Genomic DNA, 22,746 nt, shown 5'->3' with positions numbered 1-22,746 from the left:
TTATCCAGACGGAGAATGGCTGCATATGCCGGGCATGTCAATTTGCTGAGTGAAGGCTGATAATCACCTTTCTGTATAGGTAATAAGCTAGTAATAGTATATTTCGTGTACCAGTTGGTTATAACAAAAAATTAGTATCATATTAAATATATTAAATGTATAAACTTTGAAATTTACATGAATTTGAAGAGCAGAGCTTCGAAATCTAGCTAAGTCAGGTGATGTGAAATTCTGCTGCGTGACCCCTCTGCGTGGTAGAATTATATTCATAAAACATTGAATTTAACAGATATCATGGGCAGCCAACCACGATTTATCAGCCTTTGTAATATATGTTAATTAACAAAGATAAATAATAAAGAGTACAAATGGCAATTAACTAGTAAACAAGCCTGAAATCTTAAAATGTTGCCACGTGATTTCCCGAACACATGATATGTCACCATGTGACCACTATTCAGATTTACCGTAAATATTTGGAGTATGCTTGCACATCATGCACATACACTGTGCATTTCTTTACCTCCGTATAAAATCAATAATTCATGCTGGGAGCCAAGTAACATTGTCTGCTCAGTGCAGATTGGTATTTTATTTTACTTGATAGCATAATAGAAATACATAAGACGAATAAAGCGCTCCACAGACTCCGAGTATTGTACGTACAATATTGTATGCAACATATCTACGTTATTTAATCTATTGCCATTCTATTTCCAGTAATGTTTAAGTTCTAACGAATGTTTGATGATGAAAAATCGATAATATGTTACATATAATATCTAGTAGAAATATATTATCGATTTTACGTCATCAAACATTCGTTAGAACTTAAACATTACTGGAAATAGAATGGCAATAGATTAAACAACGTAGATATGTTGCATACAATATTGTACGTACAATAAAAAGTCTGAATACTGCTTAAGGCGCCATGATGGAAGGTCAGGTCGGGTATCAAAGGTTATTATAACTTAAATACTACTTGTATTTCACACCTTGCCTCTGTCACATATTTCCTTCATATTATTGACAGCAAGTCCTAATTTTGACTTTGCTATTGCAAAATGTCATTTCATATCAAATTAGTAGACTTTCTTTGAAAAAACACATCACTGGTGCCTGATGGGAATACCTGTCCCCCATTTCATTAAACTGGATTGTTTTCGCCTGGTTTGTGCCCAGATGTATTGAGGGCGCGCTATACTCTCATTGAACAGGCAAAGTTCGCAAAACTAACAACGTTGTTATTTGCCAAACTCAATTAACATGATCCAAGGGGTCGAACATGAATTATTCATAACGAGCTATAACGGATCGATAACTGGCCTCACTTTCTAGCTAGTAAACCAGCTGAATTTTTCATAGATTTTGCGTGGCTAATAGAACAACCGTGAATTTAGTGTCACCCCCTTGCTATAATGTTCTAAGCATTCAGTCCAGATTAGCGATATTTGAGTTTTGGAAAATGAGTATAGGCCTATGTTCACACGTGTATGCTATTTGTCTAAATAATCTAAACAGAGTTTGATGTTGGATGCCTAGGAAGTCTTGGTGTATATTATTCCATATTAAGTCCATACTTAAACCAAATTGAGTTAAGCATGGGAAAGTGTTCCTTTACATAGGCCTGTCATATGTATGAAAGAACAACTCAAATTCATCCTCTGTGTCTATTGAGCATGTGAAAAATAGCATGTATGAAAGAATCACCCAATTCCATGATTTGAGTCTTGTAACACATTGATTAAAATCCAGTATGTATAAAAGTCCACTTGTATCACATTCATTGCTAGAGAGTGACTTTTGAAAAAAAATGGGTTTAATAAAGGAAAGTGTGTGGTTTATATTACATGGCAGAATGCTTATCAACATTATACATACCTGTGCGCTTTATTTTGTATTATCTTACTAGTGGTAATCTCATTCTAACATTGTTGTCTTTGTATATGATTCAAACAACCACCTAAGTCCAAAATTTAAAATGAACCCCACGAAGTCCCTGAAATGCTAATCGTCATACCTAATACAGGTTAATCCACTCATTTGCACGTAAAACTTACCATATTGACCAGGTAAATCTAACTGAAGGAATTAAAATGATACACAGGTTTTTCTCTCAAAATCACTTCCCATGGACTTAGGTGGCTTTTGTATTCATGTATTCATATAAATAATACCCTGTTTACTTTCTAAAGCAAAATGAAAATAAATAATCTAATATGCCTAGTTCGATTACTACCCAGCAAACACAAAATTATTACAGAAAACGTTAAATGTCGGGTTAAAGGTTATGTGAGGGTCAAGGGCATTAAACGTTTTAATAACATTCAAAAAACCTTTTGTTCAAAACTTGCTGATAAACGTTCTAACACAATAGACACTTAAATATGTTTGCCAAATGATATTTTACTATAGCATTTCGAATGTTGGCTTAAAATGTTGTTGTATTACTTCAGTATAACACGAGTTTTCATGATTTTTATATAAACATACATCGATATGTTATCAAAATGTTTTAACTAAAACCAAAAACACATGCATTATCATGTTTTAAAAACATTTTTGAGTTTGCTGAATAGTATCCATAAGCAAAACACTTTGACAGCTGTTTAATGCACAACGAACAAGCAAGGCGAAAAATAGCGTTGCACGAACTTCTGTTCCCCGTCCCAAACAGACAATTATACCGCATTTATGCCGTAACACGACACAATCTTGCCTAAAACGCCTCTTCGCAAGCTGATTTTGGACGGCATTTTCCACACACAAATGAATAGGCAATTTGCCCGTTCGAATTCGCGTCGAAAAAAATTGAAATTTGTTCACTTCTTCTTGTCTATACGAGATCAAATTTTAACCCCCAAATGGATTTTATTACATGTCGGACTCTACTTGTTCTATTAGGATACTTTGATTCGCTTCATAACAAGATAAACATAACATTTTTCTGCATTTTATAATGCGTTTTTTTGTCATTTTGGAACGTCATTTTTTGCTACCAACCGCAACCTAATCGCCTTACGGTAATTCCATGATTGACCAATTCACAATAGATTTCACCCTCTAGAGGGCATAATAACCGATTTTCGACTAGTGTAGCTTGCTGTTCGCGTTCCCGTGTCACGTTTCACGTAAATTTCGCAATCTCTCTAATAATGCAGTAAAGAATTCGTTTTGTTTGTTTGTTTCTTTTATTTCTTCTTTAAGCAGGGATACTTAATCAGTTGAAAACACAATTAATCATTAAGGAATTTCAAGACTTGCAAAGAGCTTGCAACATCCTTCGACACATTTCGACTACTCAAAGAAAGCAGCAAGGTGAAGGGACAAAAAGACAAAACAGATATATTTCTCGCCAGCAGCAGCACAAAGGATTGGCTAACTCTCTACCTTTTCCATCGGCTCATCTGCTACAGTAACGTCCAGGTTATGGCTGCAACACGGCAGGAGGTCAAGGCGAATTATGACGGTCAAACAATGTCAGCACACACGGGAGAGGCGGACACTCTTACCATGCTGCGAGCAACGGGATGAATGTCCACATATATTCACAAGACACAGATGTGCTACTTTTGTCTCTACGAACGTCGAAGAACACCACTACTTGGCAACAATTCTGCGCTTATCATAGGTACAAGTGAAAGACGACACAAAGGCTTCCTGCAGCCTATGACAAGCTTGGCCCAGAGAAATCAACCGTTTTGATCAACTGGCATGCTCTTATAGGCTGTGATACCACAGAACATATTCAAGGAAAGAGAAAGAAGGCATATGCTTTGTTGAAGGCAAGCCCCACAATTTTGAATGCACTAGCTGGTCTTGGTGTTCTACGTGGATATGAAAAGACGTTTCTTTGCTCTCTTTTTCTGTCCAAGTGGGTCCACATTGGGCAAGCAAAGATGCTCGTGGTTTTGGTTCAAGCAACTCAAAGATGAACAAGGAGTTACTGCCACCGATTTAGGGAGCATGGATTGAACATATACGCCGTGCCCATGTCCAGGCTAATATCTAGCGCTATAAGATATGGTATTGAACCCAATCATCTTGGCCATCTAACCTTGGGGTGGTGGAACCTAGACAGCAAGCTACTGATGGTTCTTTCTCAGGTTGCTCCAGATCCGGTCTGCAGCATGCAGCTCATCAGGTGTAACTGTGAGAAATCAAAGTGTTCGAGAAGGTGCCCATGTATAGGAAACAATGTGATCTGTTACCAAATTTGCAAGTGTGGTGGGGAAGGTGACAGCTGTATGAACATTACACCACCAATGATTGGCGAAGATCTAGAAAATCATTGAAGCAATGACAATTAGGAACAATTAATCATAACGTTAACACCCCTGATACATTCATTGCATTACAGAGCATTTCAAAAATACTCTTTTCAAAGGAGGCGCAAAGCTCACTGCGCATACAAAAACATGATAAATACAATTCAAAGAACATAATAATGAAAAGCAAACAAAAAACAAAGCGATGCATTTGAACATACTTGTTACAAATTGGAAGCAAGGTGGACGTTTTAACGGCAATGGGTAGATCGTTCCAATCACCATTAGAAAAAGTTAAGAGGACATCTCCCATTCACCCGTGTGTGGTGAATAGACTACGTAATAATTACACACTCAAGGGTATAGGCCAAATGCACGTATCCACTCATTTCTTGCTACAAAATGTATTTAGGCCAAAATATCACAATTATTAATATTGATTTGAATATGTTATCTTCATATTACATGCAAAGAAATTAAAAAACTTAAAAAACCGACACAGGTACCTGATTTAATTTCAACCAAGCATTTCCCTGTTTCGTAGTGAATGTGGATGTGGATGACGGCATGCTGCCATTCATACTACAGTTCATTTATAAAATATCAAACTCACTCGATAGTTTCGACCATAAGATATATTCTAGCCAAATTTAGACACCATCCGGTTATTTTCCCTATAGTTACCATGCAATATTTATATAATATTGAATGGCTTTGAGTGTGATACAAGAATATATTTTTCTATCGAGTGCAATATATTCTTGTATCACACGAAAATAAGCCATTCAATATTATTATTATTATTTATATCAGGCTTTAGCTTTGCGGTAAAATGAAAATTTATAAGCTTACCTAACCACCGGGTTTAACCAATGTGTATTGTAATCTAAGCTTACCTTTTGACCTTCTTGTTTTCTGCTCTTTACTCTCCAAAGACAATTTCGGAATAATTATAATAGGTTTATTTGTAGATGTGGATTATATTTCCTAATGTTATCATCATCCAGAATTGCCGCGAATTAAGTTTGTCAGATTACTTGTTTATACAGTACGAAATCTCGTGTGAGCCGTTACGGTGTATGTATTGTTGTGCTGTTGTATCATGACCCGTGTTGGTGCTGTCACCATGGTAACTCGCGACGCGTACGAGATACGCATACAATATTGAAAAAATATTGTATTGCATAGCTCCTCTTTTGATGTTTACTGGGTATGGCAAATGTGGCCTTCATAGCACGTAAAATTGGGAAAGCTATTTAGCATAACAAAGGGTTAGTTCATGATACACTGTGGAGCAAGGAAAGTGGTTATTTGCATAGTGAATACACTATCAAATCACGGCGAGATGTAAATTGGGCGATGATGTCAGAGCTCATTAAAGTTTGCAACGTGTTGTAATGCGTGAAGCAGATACAGGGAAAGTTCTGATGCGAGTAAAAAGTGTTCCGATTATAAATACATTGATATTATTGGAATCCTCATATGCCAAAAGATATGGTTAGCCATCAAAAGCATCTACATATCCATTGGTTCAAAAGTTAAGGCATTTTACGTAAAAAAGCCTAAAATATGGCGGCCATCTTGGATTTTTACCAATTTTTAGTATTTTTAATGCTCTTATTTTGTTTCCAATGAATCGTTGACACCTTTATTATGAGTTTAGATGAAATATAATAATTATTGTATGAATTATTTGAATGAATAGTTATGGTTAATTGGAAATTTTAAAACAAATTGGCGGCCATTTTGAAATTCAAAATGGAGGTTCTAAATGTAAATGAAAAAACTGGCAACCATTTTTTTTCTTAATCAGTGGAGTTTCTAGATGTGTTTAAACATGGTTGCCAAGAATCTACCCAAAAATTTGACAAAGATGAAAAATATCACGTAAGCCAATAGACTATATGGGCATGTCCGGAGTCAAATCATATCTGAGACAAATTTTGGTATTCTTGTCTCAGAATCATATGAAAATGTATAACCAGTCAGAGCAAGTTGCTCAAGCCCCAACTCGTAGCGTAGCGCGTCTGATTTTCACGAGAATGAATTTCACTCATGCTTTCGCGTTTCCCCAAATTCGATCCTCATGCCACTCAATCTCTCAATCTGATTGGCTGAGATGGATCAGAAGAGATCGGAAATTAGCGCGTTCTGAAATTGGTAATTACCTCGTTCTGAAATTGGGACAAGAATTGCTGAACAAGAATTGCTTTTGATAAAGGCCTCATCCCAACCAACATTGAGAACTGTTACATGCACTTATTTAACCCTTAGTACAATCAAAGTCACAGCAAACAGTAAAGACAGTAAAAACCTGCTTTTCGCTGTTTGAGAATGAGAGTTTAAATCCATGCCTGATATATTATATTCGATTTATTCATCTTAATTTCATGTTTCAATAAGCATTTACAATTTCTGTTGAACTGAAACTGTGTGAAGAATCAGGTGAGTGAACGGATGCATAAAGGTCACAGTTCTTAAAAGTACAGAAAGTTCTTGAACACAAGTAACAAATGGGTTCGTAAGTTATTTTGCCAACTTTCCGAGCCATTCCTGAGTTTCCTCCAGTTCACTTGAGTTATATTCCATAATGGTATACATGTAAGCGTCCCATATTAGGTCCAAAATAATTGTTTGGTTGCCCTTCCGAGACAAAAATATGGAGAGTCGGTAGGTCGATCCTTTTTTTTTCATGGACTCTTCTTCGATTTTTCCTCCATTTTGAAAAGGCTAGTATTGACAAATGCTTGATCATTTGATGGTAAAAAAATTATGTGTTTTTGGACTGGATTTAAATGGAAATCAATCAAATATGCATTTAATAAATAAAATGAGTGAATAACAAATATGAAAGTCCTTGATTCTGTCCAAATTTAAGGTTTCTTTCTAAAAAAGTTTATATATAAAAAAAACGACACAAGATTTCAAATTTTTTGGGTCGGTCAGTTAAGGGCAACCAAACATATTTTTTTAGCCTTAAGTAAGCACAAATATACGCCCTACTCAGCTCTGTAGCTGGCATCTTTTCATTAACCTGAAATTACGCTTAATTCGATACGTTGATTTCTGAGTGAGTTACTAGCGCTTGCACTTGACATATTTGATACGTTTCCAACATGAACTGTCAGTCTGGGGCAAAAGAGGATCTTCTTGAGTACTTTGGTGTAACCTTCACGGAAGTCTTTATTCATGACCCCGTAAATAATGGAATTAATGGAGCTGTTGGAGAAACCAAATAAATTGGCAAACATCAGAGGTCCACGAGGCCAGTTACCATGGAAATCAAACGTACCATATATGGTAAAAGGTAACCACATAATCATGAATGCTGCCCAGATCGTGAAAACAACTCTTAAAGTTTTTCTGTCCTTATTACGCCGATTGAATATAATAACATCAGAGTTCTGCTTTAAATTTTTGCTTGATTTCCTTACTAGAAGGTAAATTCGGAGATAACAATATGGTACAACGATCATAGGGAAAACCGCTCCCAAGAAAATGACATAGAGAGTGTAGGTATAACTCTTGTAATATAGGTAGGAACAAACTTGTCCCTTGGTGTCGTATCCATGGCCTGCCCAACCAAAATAATTTGGAGCATCAATAACAAAACCCATAAGCCACAAATACGCAAGTATAAATGGCGCAGTACGTCGGTTGTATATATCACGGTATCGTTTGAAATGACATATAAAGATGTATCGATTCATAGCGATTCCCATAATCGTCCAAATGGAGCAACCGCAACATGTAAGGACAACAGAACCAAGCATTTCACATAACCCTGGACGCTGGAATAAGAACTCTTTGTTAAGAACTCCAACAATGGCAAATGGTTGTACCAAACTTGTAACTAATAAATCAGCAATGGCTAGATTTATAATGAAGATGTTAGGTAATTTATGCAATTTGTTGTTCACTATAACTGCTCCTATGATGAAAAGATTACCGGTTACGCCAACACAAGACATAACAGCCATGACAACAGCGTATGGTATATATATCGAAGTTGATGGTGGCATTGTCGGATGAGAGGTAACATTATATTCGCTAAAATCCCATGTTTCATTCACCGATAAGCCGGTTGTGGAAACATCAGTCACGTAAGTAGCTGCTGACATATCTTTCAGTTGTTATTTGTTTACAAGCTTTTACAAACGGAGCAAACGGACTTGTTTTCACCAAACAAACGACCAATTCCGTATACTAGTATGTACTAAACCACCAATGGCCAGTGAGTTTCAATTGAGATGGTCAAGAAAGCCAAAGACCTTCAGCTAATAAGGGCGTTGAGACAACGATACACGTTTTAAGACATATGAGCGCCGCACCTCAGTAGTGTCCTCGCGCAAACAGTCACCAGTTGTACCATAAATGAGCCACGTATATGATTAATTTATTAGATTTGTTTTTAATTATAATAAATTCCTTTTAGTTGACAGTCGAGGGGTCATTTAGAACGTTCTAAACGAACGGGCCCAAGCTACGCCAGAGTGAACACGATAATGCGATTGATTGAGGCTGGCTCACACTGTGACGAAAAGCACAGGCCTTGCATGGTTTGTTGCAAGGGCTACATTCAGCTAGCTTGTGAGGGTGCATCGGAAACCATAGGTTTGAGGCGGGTTGAAACGAGGAGGTCTCTCAAGTTCCTAGGACGGCGATACGCAATCACCATGATCACCGGGGGATCAGGTACTGCATCCTGGAGCTTTGGTGAGAGGTGCAGGGTGGATGTGTTTTATTGCCTAGTTTGGGAAGTTCAGGGTGAAATGTAGTGACCAGAGGAACTCTCTTGTTATTCTTCTCCTTATCCTTATAGGTCAAGGTTTGTTCACGAGGGATGGCACGTGCTGCAGCCTTGGCTTTCTGAGTGGAGACAACTTTCTTCTTGTATTTCCGATTTTTAAGGTGATCAACAAGCTCAGATGGTCGATGTTGGAAGACAACATCAGAAGAGCAGATACGCCTGAGGCGCAAAGCTTGGCTGTAAGTGATGTTCTTACAGATGTGTGGTGGGTGGCAGCGGGAGGGGAGCAGATATTGATGCATATCTGTGGGTTTTCAGTACAGGTCAGAGTGGAGAGTGCCATCAGGGTGTTTGGAGATGGACACATCAAGAAAGTTGGTGTGATCTTTGGAGCGCTCAGAGGTGAACTTGATGGTTGGGTAGGCGCTGTTGAGGGAGCATATAAACCTGTCAAGTTCATCCTCTGAGTGTTGCCAAATAAAGAAAATGTATGTCGATGTATCGCCACCAAACTGAGGGGGTCAACGGACATGCATGTCAAATACAAGACTCCAAAACATGCATGAAAATGATGGCATATGCTGGGACCATAACAGTGCCCCTCGCGGTTCCCTAATCTGCCTGTAACTTCGCGACTGACGCCTAGAATGTAGGCCTCTAGGGCTGCCTCTTTATCAGGAGGTGGAGTCCACAAGCTCTTCTTCTTGAAACGTGGAAGCGGAGAGTCAGAAGGTTGATCGTGGAAGTGTTATTTCAATCGCAAACGTCGGTAGAAGGCTTCTATATCTGTGTTAAGTGTGTTGTTGCTGTACCTGGGAGGGGTTGAGCATGCAGAACGACAGACCCCTAGACAGAAAATTCACTGTTGGGTAAGTTAAGACTTGGTTAGATAAATTGACTACAGGAATGGTTTGAGCAGTATCATTATTCTGACGTCGTTTGAATCTACGATTCCTAGGTTCTTGTTGCTATTTTCTGGGGCGGGAGGATGGCAACTGCCAGGTCTGGCTTCGGTAGGGGTGACACCATCACGAACTGGTACGGCGCGTCTGTAACACAGGGGCTATTTTAACGTGCCTCCTGGCACGTTCGTGCAGTGAGATTAAAAATCCGTGCAGTGAGAATTAGAAATCCGTGCTTAAAATATTTCTATGACATTTAAGTTTCAACCGGTCAAATGGCCAGGAAATGAAGAAGGGCGAGTCGCAATCCAGTATATAAAATGATATTTAGTAGTTTTCCTCTCAGTAAACAATACTTTTCTTTATTCAACCTTCAACCAAAAATTGCCTTACATTGTCTCTGGTACAGTCAATATTTTCCAGCAACGCCGACAGTTGCTCCGCTTCTCCTTGCATTTTCGACTTTAAGTTGTGCAGATTAGAGACACAATCGAACTCAAGGTGATACAAGCAACATAATTGGCACACACACTCATTTTGTGGCTTACTTATTAGTAAAACCTAATTAAGTCCAAATGCTTATTCCGTCCTATCTTCTTGCTCTCTTTGTTCAAGCTATTTAGTTGCACCTCCATATTCTATAACTGCGATGTAGCTGTTAATGCGACATCGTCTTCAAATCTTAGGTCTGTTAACCATTCTCCGTCTATGTTCGGTTGTAGATCTAAATTTTTGAATAATTCTTCCATGACAGGTGTGAAAATTTTCAGATATATTGTATCACCCTGTCTTATTCCCTGTCTTATCACCCTGTCTCTGTCTAATGTCTTATTCCTCTTTTGATATGCGGTTTGGATACATTGGGCTATTCCAGATGTATTCCGCACCCCCCCTATGGAAGACACTTCCGGAATTCGGGGCTAAATTGACAGCCGGAACTCACATGTCAGGAAAACCCCATGGAAGACACTGCTGGAATTGTGGTAATATGTCTAATATGGCCAGCCGGAATTCACGTAAATGTAAATGTCTTCCATAGGGTTCCAGCTGGAATTAGAACATTTTTTGTTTCCAGCCAGAATTCAAGTAAATGTCTTTCATAGGTTAATCGAGATGGTGATCATAAGTGAAGATTCTGCTGGAATTGGAGCATTTTTGACCATTTTCCAGCCAGAATATTAAGAAATGTGAATGTCTTCCATAGGCACATCATGGCCTTTCACAATCCCCACTCTTGTTTTTTCGTTTATTTTAGCAGCCGGAGTTTCACCTAATCTCAATGTCTTCCATACCCTCCAGCCGGAATCTTTGCTAAAAATGACTGCTGGAATTCTAGACACATCTCAATTCCAGCTGGAATTGTATTTTTTTAAATGTCTTCTATAGGGGGGTGCGGAATACATCTGGAATAGCCCATTCATTTCCTTCTTAAACCTTTAATGAATGAATGAATGAATGAATGACTCCAATTCACAAAGGTGTGAATAGGTCTCTGTGTTCTACCGAATCAAAGGTTTTCGTAGTCTATACCCAACACAAAACTTCAACTGGTATTCTGTCGCCTTTTCTATTAATCGGTTCAATCAATGCATGAAGTAGCCCTGCCTGAATCTCTGTTCTCTTGGTTGATTCTCATCCAATATTCTCTTGATGCTGTTTTGTATTATTCTAGTGAAGATTTTGTACGCATGGGACAGTGAACTTATTGGTCTGTAATTCTTGATATCTGATTTGTCGCCCTTCTTGTGAAACAGGATAATTTTAGTCTCTTTCCAGCTTTTAGGTATCAGACAAGTAACAAAAATAAAATCAGTTGCCTATCCAATAATGATGAAACTAATATTTTAGTTTATTGACAGCCATTTTTAATATTAAATAGAGGTCAAATTGGTTGTTCAAGTTGCACACATGTGATCCAAAAGGAGGTGTATAATTATTTGTGCAATTGTATCACCATTTGGTCAATTGTAACAATAACATTTGTGTTTCGGCGACATCGATCTTGAAAATGGTGGCCATATTGTATTTTCAAGTGGCTAATGTTGTTTCCATAATAAGTGATTTAAAGGGAGGGTTCGTATGCATTTGATTTGATCCTTTGTAACATTAATATTTACTTCTTATACTCTGGTTGCTCTACCAAAAAGGAATAACTATCAAAACCACTAATCCCTCCAATTATCCCTTGCTGATGCCCTATTATATAGCTATCAACATGGTGTGAAAAGTGTGCCAACAGATTCCATGATACCATTTTTACATAACAATGTTCTATCTTTTGGCTTGTCTACTGTAGTTTATCATTGGGGTGGCCTTTTCCAGCTGGGAGTGAAAATGGCCAAATCAGTCTCAACGCAGGACAACCGATTCTTATTGTTCTGCAAGGCTCACTCAGTCATTTAATGAGGCAATACAAACGATCGAATTTGGTATTCAAATGAACAAAATTTTGAGTTACACCTTTTCAGTGTAAATTTTTTTTTCTCGGCCAAATGAAAATCAATAATTTTAATTTTTTCAGTAAATGTCAGGAAAAACTGTAATGCTTGATACTGGTTTTTTTTTCAAATCTTAGTGTTAAACTTAGGCGTGAAATTTAGTCATTTAGTGTAAGATTTTCGATTTTGATAGGCTTCAACTCTGCCCGCGAGCCTTTTTTTTTGATCAACCTTTTAGCTTTTCAAAGTAATATAGTTGGCTAACGAAGGATTTTTCTAACTTTCTAACGCACATCACCGTGAGCGATATATCATAGTTTTGTCAGAATGTCCGTTTTGATTTCACCTTTTTTTACTGCCGGCTGAAATTTTTTCAAAATCAACGCGTGAAATCCGAGGCATTGTAAATCGATATCCCCGGGTGCCATATGCAGTGATATGAAGACCGGCCTGGCTACAGTGTAGAACTTCAATATAGCAAAGAAATTCCCAGGCTCCTATGACACTGTGAGTGATTATTTTTTTGATTTCATCATCACCGTGATCATCGGACCTATGTGTTGAAATTTGCTTCTCCTCAAAACAACTTTGCCCAACATTTGGTAAAAAAATCAACAATCTTACATGCAATTGGGCAATATTTTAAACAAAACTTTCATTTACAAAACATAAATATTACGCTGTATGTTTTATAAACTGTTTGGAACATACTTTCAAATAACCTTCGTAACATCCCCAGACTTTCGTTACCGTATTTAAACGCCAGCTCAAAACCAATTTTTGTAAATTGATAGTTTTTATGTTTGTTTGTCAATTTCGTGCTTTACGCGCTTTGAGTTCCTCATCGGAAGAGATTGTGCCTTATAAGAACCATTCATTATCATTGCTAACCTGTTCAAGCAATTAATTTAAAGTGCTTGCCTAAAAACAGAATAACTTGGATGTTAATACTTGACCTAGTGTTTCAATTGTCATGAAGGTGACTGGGTATGGTGCGTTTTGTTTGTTTTTGTTTGAAACTGCTTTTGGAAAACCAGCGAAAGTCATAAGAAAGCAGCCAAAACAATACAAGGTTAAACATGGAAGTTTATAAAAAACCTATTAAATAACCTAAAGGAAAAAAATCTCATTTGTGGCAACAATGAGCCTTGCATTGAAAGTCATATTTAAAATGTGTTGAGTACCACCCCAAAGTTTCCCTATATACACCCCCCTACTACACACACCTCACACACCTCTGCACCCACCCCACACCCGATAGGCTGTCATATTATTACATACCGGTATAATAATATTTATATAGCACGTTATAGCTATACATTTAAAAAGTATAGCCCTATTATGACAAATAGGCCTACATGTCAAATTAAAAACAAACCCGAACACAAGTCTGAAGGGTGTAATGAAAATGCCAACCCGCGATGGGGGGGGGGGGTCATACAAAATTCACCTGGAGATAGGAGGGACAGAAAAATAAAATCCCCTAACACACTCATTTTTCTAGGTTTGGACAGTACAACGTGCGTCTCTTAATACGGACTAACCTACGTAAACAAACAAACAGACAAAATGGTCGACATAATCATGGAAACCATATTTGCCATTGCAGGCTATCACCATGATCACGGAAGCAAATATCCAAAATTCACTTTAATTTACCAAAGCACCCAAATGTGAGATTTGGGCTACAAAATCGCCCGTCGAGTAATCCTTGTTTTCAATGCAGAAGAGACCTGGATTAGATCAATGGAATTATCGACTGTTTATGCTGCTTGCTTTCGAGATGAAGTACTGAGTTTGAGATTTTAGGAGCATGACGTGAAAAAAGGTGAAATCAAAACGGAAATTCTGACAAAACAATAATAGATAGACCCACACGATGTGCTTTACAGAGGTGGGAAATATCTTTCCTTAGCCTTACTAATTATATTAGTTTGAAACGCTAAAAAATGAATTCCGAAAAAAGCTCGTGGCCGGATGTAAGGCCTATAGAATTCAAAAATCTTACACTAAACGACACAATTTCATACCTAATTAATTTCGTAGCAAAAAGGTGTATATCTGAATTGTGCTGATTTTAACACGACTATGCATTTCTAAAGAATCGGTTGTCCAGCGTTCTAGCTGAAATGGGGTATTTACTATTAAGGTTAAATGCAATTGATTTTCAAGGCTTGATTCCAGAGGGGCGTAAGTTAATCATGGAAACAGCCATGCAGAAAAGAACTCACGCGTACAATAGTGTATCAATCTGAACTACATGTAGGGCCACGGACAAGCCTCGGCTCGTAAGTCATCCTATATGTTGCAGGGATAGGGAGGGGGCGACCATGATAGGACCATATGGGCTGATGGGGGGGGGGGGGGTTGATTGTGGGCAGCCGTTTTCGGCAATTTTCCTTTGGATTTTATCCTGGATGATATCTGTCGTGAAATAAATCAATGCGTCTATAGGCTATAATAGGCCTAGTAGGCCTATTAATTTTATACCCTGATTATGCAATATATAGGCCTACAATAATAACTACAACAACAATAACAAAACCAACAACAAATATTTTGTTAATCTAATTTGTAAAAATATATTCATAGGCCGCGCCTATTTAGACTATAGTTTAGCCTAAAAATTCCTGAATTATATAATGAAAAAAAAAACCGGGCAAAAACAATCAATCGCTGCAGTCAGAAAGAAAGAAACGAACAAGAAAAAAGAAAAAAAAGTGAGAGAAAATTGAAATAAAATAAATGGAATGGACCACATAGGGACTCGAACACGTAACAAAGTTTTCCAGCTCAAAACTATATATAGTCAAACGTGAGTCCAGCGCGCTAACCGATTGAGCCACTGGGGGACATATGAAATTGATTGATCTCAAACTGACTATTATGGAATAGTGTATAACAGGCTCTTATGATAAACAAGCTCATCACCGCTGTAAATGTCGGAGGTATCGATGGCGAAAAACCTCGTTTTTTGCAAAAGTGCCTTAAATTTAGAGTGAAATTCAATGGTAAAGTAAGGGATAGACATTTGAGAAATAATGTAGGCAGTTAGAAATCAAAATTAACGTTCCACAATCCAGATATCGATAATGTAACATAACAGTGTTTTGTGGTATAAGTTTCTCGAAAATTGTTCCCAAAAACGGGCTAATAAAATATAATCGGTACTGTATTTGGTTCTTCCCCATGGCAACATTATTTCTTTGGTCGATTTGTAGTACAATACAAAAAAGGAGAAAACAATCACTCTGCGTGGTTTTATACGGAGCGAACATTTGAAAAAAACTGCATGGAACGTGTTTTTGATCTTGTGAACATGGTGCGTAAAAATGATTTAAACGAAGGATTTTTAAACGGATTCTAAAAATTTGTATAAACACACAAAAATAATGTAAAGATACATCCATGCACCAACATTTGACTCACTGCGATATTTGTTTGCTGAGAAAACGCGGTTTTAGAGAACAACTTTATACGTCTTTTATACGTCTTTTATACGTTCATGATGCAGTCATGTCTACAGTAGAATTCATCTCGACCTTTGCAGGACTTAACCCCATTAAAAGCTATTAAACCAAGATAACACTCATTGAAACAGCTCAACTGATTAAATCGGATCTTCTCTGGTTGTGCACAAGTGTCTGTTTTCATGTGCGATATCGCAATAAAGCTGGTATTATAGCTTCAGTTGGGTAACCGATTATAAAGGAAACGAAAGGAAACAATGGTATGTGTACCTTTGTTCACGAAATGAGACAATGGTCTGCTTTTTGTAAACCAGCATTCTTGAAAATGAGCAACATAATGATTGTTGACTTAACACGGTTTGGAAATAATTTCTTCATATTTTTGGTGTTTACATATCCTTCCTAAAACACAAAAGTGCGACCCTCTTCAAACACCTAAATTAGCTAAAAATTTAGGACATGTTACAAAACTATATTGTCTAGAATTTTAGAAGAGTACTTTTAATATTGGCCGGTTATTTTTCACACAGCGACGTTAACTAGTCATATCCCCATACTTTTAACGTAGGGCTATTTGTAGAGGTCACGCGTCAATGGGAAAGAGCACTGTGTATTGTGTATAGGAAAACGGACAGTAACTGCAGTATGTTCTTCGTGTAACCTTAATTGGTCCTGGATAAACATCATCTTTCATAGAGCAAGAGGCGACGATCTCGGATTTTGAACTTATCAACGTTTTGTTTCCAATAAATATAATATTAATAATAAGCACCGTTTATTAAGCGCCTTTTCATGTACAAACAATACATAAAATCAACAAAAATATCATTACATGCCAAGAGAAAAAACCCCACCAATTTAGTAAAAATTACAATGTAATGCAGGTTTAAAATTATATAGCGAGACCAGTTCATTATTTAAAAGAGCAGGAAATCATGCAAGCATTAAAACAGTTCAAAATGAAAGTGAGTCTAACATGATATGAAAAACATCATTTATAGCAAGATATAGAATAATTAGATAAACTACATAGCGAGACCAGCTTATTGTTTTAAAAGCGCATCGGCAATCAAAATGCAATAATGTTAAGGGCGTACTACACCCATGTCTTGGTTTGATTGGTCTAAAAAATATTTGTTCATTTATAGCTAGGCGATATATGCACGGATCATGTGAAATAAAGAAAAAAATAAAATAATAAAAAAAAAGGTGCTTTTAAACCATTGTATAGTAAGTCATTTTAGCCCTATATATTTTTTGTTTACATGTATCCTAGTAACTCAGATGCGTGTTTCATAACAAACCATAATTTATTCTTTTCAACATGTTCAAGTAGGGTACATGAATAGAATACATTAAATCCTTTGTTATACCATCTATAGAAATGTACTCACTGATTATAACACTGAATAAATTAAATAGGCCTAATCTCTTCCACATAGACAATTTAATACTACACCATGTATTTATCTCCTATAATGTGTTGTTAGGAAAAGAGATTAAAAAAAGGCTATAAGGTCATCAAAGGTCAGGTTATAGGTCAATTGGTCAAATTCAGGCATCAACATGTGGTAGTCTGTGATATCATACATGTCATAATGAGACATCAATTTTGATATTTTGTCTGTTACTGGATATATAATGGAAATATGTGAGGTGGATATACTAAAATACCTTGGGATGTAAATGGTGAGTACAAATTATTTAGATTGCCTAGTTGAGATGGATTGGGCAAATAAATATAAAATATTTACCAAAATCACAAAAATGAAGCTTACGGAAAACTACCTAATATGGTGGTATAAGTGACAAAAAACATATAATTTTTATCAACATTGCTGTAGTGTGGTTGTGGTAACCTGTTACCTATGGCTTAATTAAGTTTCAGTGAAATAGTGTCGCAAGTTCAAAATACAAAATATAGCTCAACATTGAAAATAGAAGCATTTTAACCGGTTCGTTTTTGATAGTTGTGGAGCACCAAGTTCATGAAGTCATAAAAGAAATCAGGGACCGCTTTTTTTCCATTTTACATATCAACATTATTTCCCTAATGTGTTAGCAACACATATCCAAAATTTTAACGAAATCCGTTGATAGTAAGCTTTCCAAAATGAAGTGAATTTAAAACATCAGTGATGTACCACCTTTTGGCTTATATCATTAGAAGCATGTAGGCCTACGCTTCATTGATACTGATGCCACCAAGAAGATGAACGAGAAGATTTGCCCCTTCATTTTGCATACCACTTTGTCCAATTTCTTTTTCTCATTTCTTCACAAAATGCAAAAAAAAAATGCAAAAAAAATGCAATGGGTGTAGTACCCCCTTAAAAGAACATCAAAATTAAATGCACGCAAGCAAAATGAAACGTAGCTAGGCATGCCAGGACGTGAGTCTAACATGATATGAAAAACATCATTAAGGGATCTAAAATGAGCGTTTATTGCGTTTCGACAGTATTTTTTTGTGCGACATGAGAGCACCTCAGACCTATCGAATTGCATTCTGAATACGAAGCAAGTCTTTCTGATATCAAATAATTTTAACTTTTGGAAAATCACAATATAATACAAATTTTATGACAAATTATAAAAATTTGATATTTGTCAAATTTTTGATATATAACAGTCCTCGAAGTGAATTATATAAATCTAATGATATATTTTAAAGTGTATGTAGCAGGGAGGAAAAGCCGACGGTCAATTGAAAATTTTGACCTTTCATATTGAAGATATGGATTTTTTTTTCCCAAAACAGACCAAAAAAAATTAGGTCTTTTGGGAAAAAAAAATCCATATCTTCAATACGAAAGATCAAAATTTTCAATTGATCGTCGGCTTTTCATCCCACCTACATACACTTTAAGTATAAATCATCAGATTTATAAAGTTCACTTCAAGTACTGTTAAATATCAAAAATATCAATTTTAATGATTTGCCATAAAATGTGTATTAAATTGCGAATTTCAAAAATCAAAATTATTTGATATCAGAAGGACATTCTTCGTATTCAGAATGCAATTCGATATGTCTGATGTGCTCTAATGTCCCAAAAACAATACCGTCCAAACGTTCATACCCCAGCCCTTAATAGCAAGATATACAGACTAATTAGATAAACTACAAAATGCAATATTTTAAAACCTCATATCAAAATTAAATGTACGCAAGCAATATACATCATATCCAAACACACAAATGATACAAGCAATGGAGCATGCTGCATGAACAATTTTTGTCATAAAAGTTGCCAGTCTGGCATAGCAGTTCATCGATAAAAACAAATTAAATACAAAAGCTCCACAGAACACAAATAAATATACAGGGCAAATCACATGATTAACATGATTAAAGGGCCATTCAGTAATTTGCTCATCGGGCGAGGATCGTAAAAATGATAAATTTCAGATTTTGCACACATTTTGTTACTGTCATAGATGAGCACATAGATGTGCTAAGACATTTTACACGAATAGTTATTTCTCTACTTTGTTAATACTGCTGGTTTTTGTTGTTGTTTGTTTGTTTGTTTCGTTTTTTTGCCAAATTTTTCATTTCAAAAATATATAACAGGGGCGTGAGTGACCTCTATTGAAAAAAGAGGAACTTTGCACAAAAAGAGGAAAAAAGAGGAAAAGCACTGGAAAAATGTTCAAAATGGGCTGAAAATTAAAGAAAAAGCTAAAATTTTGCCTCAAAGAAATTTCCAAAAAAGAGGAATTCAGCTTTAAGGAGGAGATTTCACACCCCTGATATACCTAAATGACAATGTGAATGACGTATCTTTTACATTTAGGCAATTTTTAAACAATTTTAATTTTGTTACACTTACGCTGGGATCATTTTTTAGTGGCGGTCATCTTGAAAATGGCGGCCATCTTGCATTTTAATTCAGGACGAAAGTAGCGACGTGACGTACCGATCTGGGGCTGATGGGTCCAACTCAAAAGCGTCGGAAGTGGGAGGGGGTGGGGTGGACGAGTGGCGCCACTGGATAGTGCAGTGGATCTGGACCTCTTCTTCAGACCCATTTATGGAAAATTGGTGTGAAAATGCTTAACAATGACAAAAAACGCGTCTTTCATCAACACGCTGAAGGAATCCCCCTTTAAGACTATATAATTATTGAAAAAGTAAAAGAATCTGTTCATTTTGCCAATACTGAGCCTAGAAGTTTCGCGCTCAATTTGTTCAGCACGACGCATAGGCGCAGATTTTGCTGGACGTGACTTTGCAAGGCGAGGCTTATATTAGCACATCGATAAATTATACGGCATGAGTTTCTACTACATGTGTTGAAGGACACAATTAACCAAAAGCTGTAATGTACATCTTTCTTTGGCCCCATTGTTTTCATTTGGCACATATTAGCATTAAAATTGCAAATTCCTGCGCGCTTCGGTAAAGTAATTTTAATAACGGATTAGCGCGACGATTTGAAAATTTAATTTGCCCCCCTCCAAAACGGCTGGTTCGCCTATACCTCCAATGTTTAAAAGAAGGTCACAAACGTGTCACCAAAATAAGTGATTTTAACGGGTGAAACTCACGTGCAGCGACTTTTTATCCCTAAAATAGCCCCTGCTGTAACATGCGGTTCAAGGTTGAACACTCAGATTTGATAATGTTCATATTCTTATACCAGTTAGAATATTTATTCTTAAGAGTACTTATGGTTCTGTGGATGGCGGCTTTGATATCCGTAAGGTGTTGATGGCAGCATTTGATGAGGATCTGGTGGAGTTGACGAGATGCACTGGTCAGTGTGTAGTTTACATCATGACGTCATTAGAGCTTGTCACTCGTCCGATTCGAAACACGAAAAACATTTGCACCTTTCTTTCCATTAACGTTATATCGTGAAATATCACATAGCGGAGGAGTTAGTTTTTTATTTAAGGAAAATATTCTTGGCGATGACCACATGTTGACAATGGCTAAATATGCTGCATTAGTTCTGGAAAGGGTCCGGCGACGGTCCACCATTTTTTTCTTCAGATTTTGAGGTCATTAGTAGATTTGCTTACCAGTCGTTTTCATTATCCTAACTACAGTTTGCACATTGAAAAGTGAACTTTGACGTACGTGATGCGAAAAATTCTTGATTCTTTGATTCATTTTTCAGCCGGGACGGTTACGTTTGCGGCCACACATCGGTATATGCATGACCGGTTCTTGTGTATATTATAATTCTGTGTGTGACCATCAGTGTGACGTAATGACAAGTTTGCTGTAGCCTAATTGTGTTTTCACTGATCTTACTGCCTGTCTCTTCTGCGTTTACCAAGGCTACCGCTACCAAACAACGACCAGCACAACCGGCCTGAAGAAATGGGACAAACGTATTAACTTGTGCTATAAATCGGCCAAATCGGCCAGATTTATGATGAAGATGTTTGGTAATTTATGCAATTATTTATTGTGCGCTATAACTGCTCCTATTACGAAAAGATTGCCGGGTATGCCAACACAAGACATAAGAGCCATTACAACCGCATAAGATATGCATGTGGAAGTTGAAGATGATATTGTCGGAAAAGAGGTAATGTTCGCTAAGGGACGCACCATTAGATTCTCAGGGGGCATGGGAGTTTGGGTCAGGCAGAATTTTTTTTTTTTCGCCGCCGAAGGCGGCGAAATTTTTTTTTTTTTTTGCCTCCGAGAGCACCAAATTTTTTTTTCAATTTTAATGTAAATTTGTATACAAAGTTGGCTGGGGAAATTTTTTTTTTTACTTATCAGTGAGGCAAAATTTTTTTTTTTCGTCTCACTAGTGGGCAAAGTTTTTTTTGTCTCACTAGTGGGCGAAGTTTTTAAAAAAAAAAAAAACTCCCATGCCCCCCTGGAAATCTAATGGTGCGCCCCTAAAATCCCATGTTTTATTCACCGATATGCCGGATGTGGAAACATCAGTCACGTTAGTAGCTGCAGACGTTTCTGTCAGTTATAAGCGTTTTTTCCCAAACGGAGCAAGACCTCTTTCCATCACTGCGAACAAACATGCAGATCAAAATGCAGTGCGCCTTGAAAACTGATCATACCAAATACTAGACTACCCTGTAGTCCACTTGCCCATTGTGCATACTCTGGATATTGTATTTAAGCTTAAAACTCTGATTTAATTAATGTGTGCACAATTGATAGATTTTCACATCTGATCTTTTCAGTCACCCTACTCTGTTTGTTAGTAACCTGGAATTTCGTGATTAATAAACTGGCAGATTCTAAAATCAGAAGTGTTCAGTATCGAAGTGCCAATACAATTATGACATTATGATATGTTGCATTCAATAATATAAGCCTACGTACACTTTACTTTTACTGTCACTAATATAATTATATAAACTTGTTCATAACAATTTTATACCAGTATTTTGATGTAATAAATATCAGTATAATTTCGAGTTCAACTGAATGCTTTCATCATGATTAACATTAATAACATGCTTTTATTGATCAAAAATCGACTATGGCATAGTCTAATAAGTTAAATACAATAATTATGTGTACCCCGGGGTGGTGATTTATTGAGGGGGGGGGCAAAGATTATTGGCAGGCCAAAGGGGGGGGGGCAAGCATTTTTGGCAGGTCGAAAGAAAGGGCAAGCGATTTTTTGGCAGGTCGAAAGGGGGGGCAAGCGATTTTTGGCACAGATATTTTGGGCACCGTTTCTATTTTACACACTAAAGAGGTGTAGGAAAACATTAGGAACACGTCAAATATGACAAATTTCCTGTTCGCTGCGCTCGCATTTTATGATAATTTTTGCACGTCCAAAAACGGGGGGGGGCAAAGATTTTTGGCACGTTCAAAGGGGGGGGGGAGGGCAAGCGATTTTTGTCAGACCACTTTGAGAATTCACCACCCCGGGTACACATAATTTTTGCACAGCCCCTTACCGTTCCGAAGAG

The 22,746-nt window shown here is 37.0% G+C and overlaps 1 protein-coding gene across 1 annotated transcript; it reads right to left on the bottom strand.

The window, feature by feature from the left end:
- Positions 1–7,300: 7,300 nt before the first annotated feature.
- Positions 7,301–8,392, bottom strand: LOC140172481 (melatonin receptor type 1B-B-like). The gene has a single exon (XM_072195628.1). It carries the CDS (start codon positions 8,390–8,392, stop codon positions 7,301–7,303), a length of 1,092 nt encoding a protein of 363 aa, XP_072051729.1.
- Positions 8,393–22,746: the final 14,354 nt, after the last annotated feature.

Source organism: Amphiura filiformis, chromosome 16 (assembly GCF_039555335.1).
Source record: "Amphiura filiformis chromosome 16, Afil_fr2py, whole genome shotgun sequence".
Classification (NCBI taxonomy): domain Eukaryota; kingdom Metazoa; phylum Echinodermata; class Ophiuroidea; order Amphilepidida; family Amphiuridae; genus Amphiura; species Amphiura filiformis.
The sequence above is the reverse complement of the archived record's forward strand: the minus strand, read 5'-3'. Positions and strand labels throughout refer to the sequence as shown.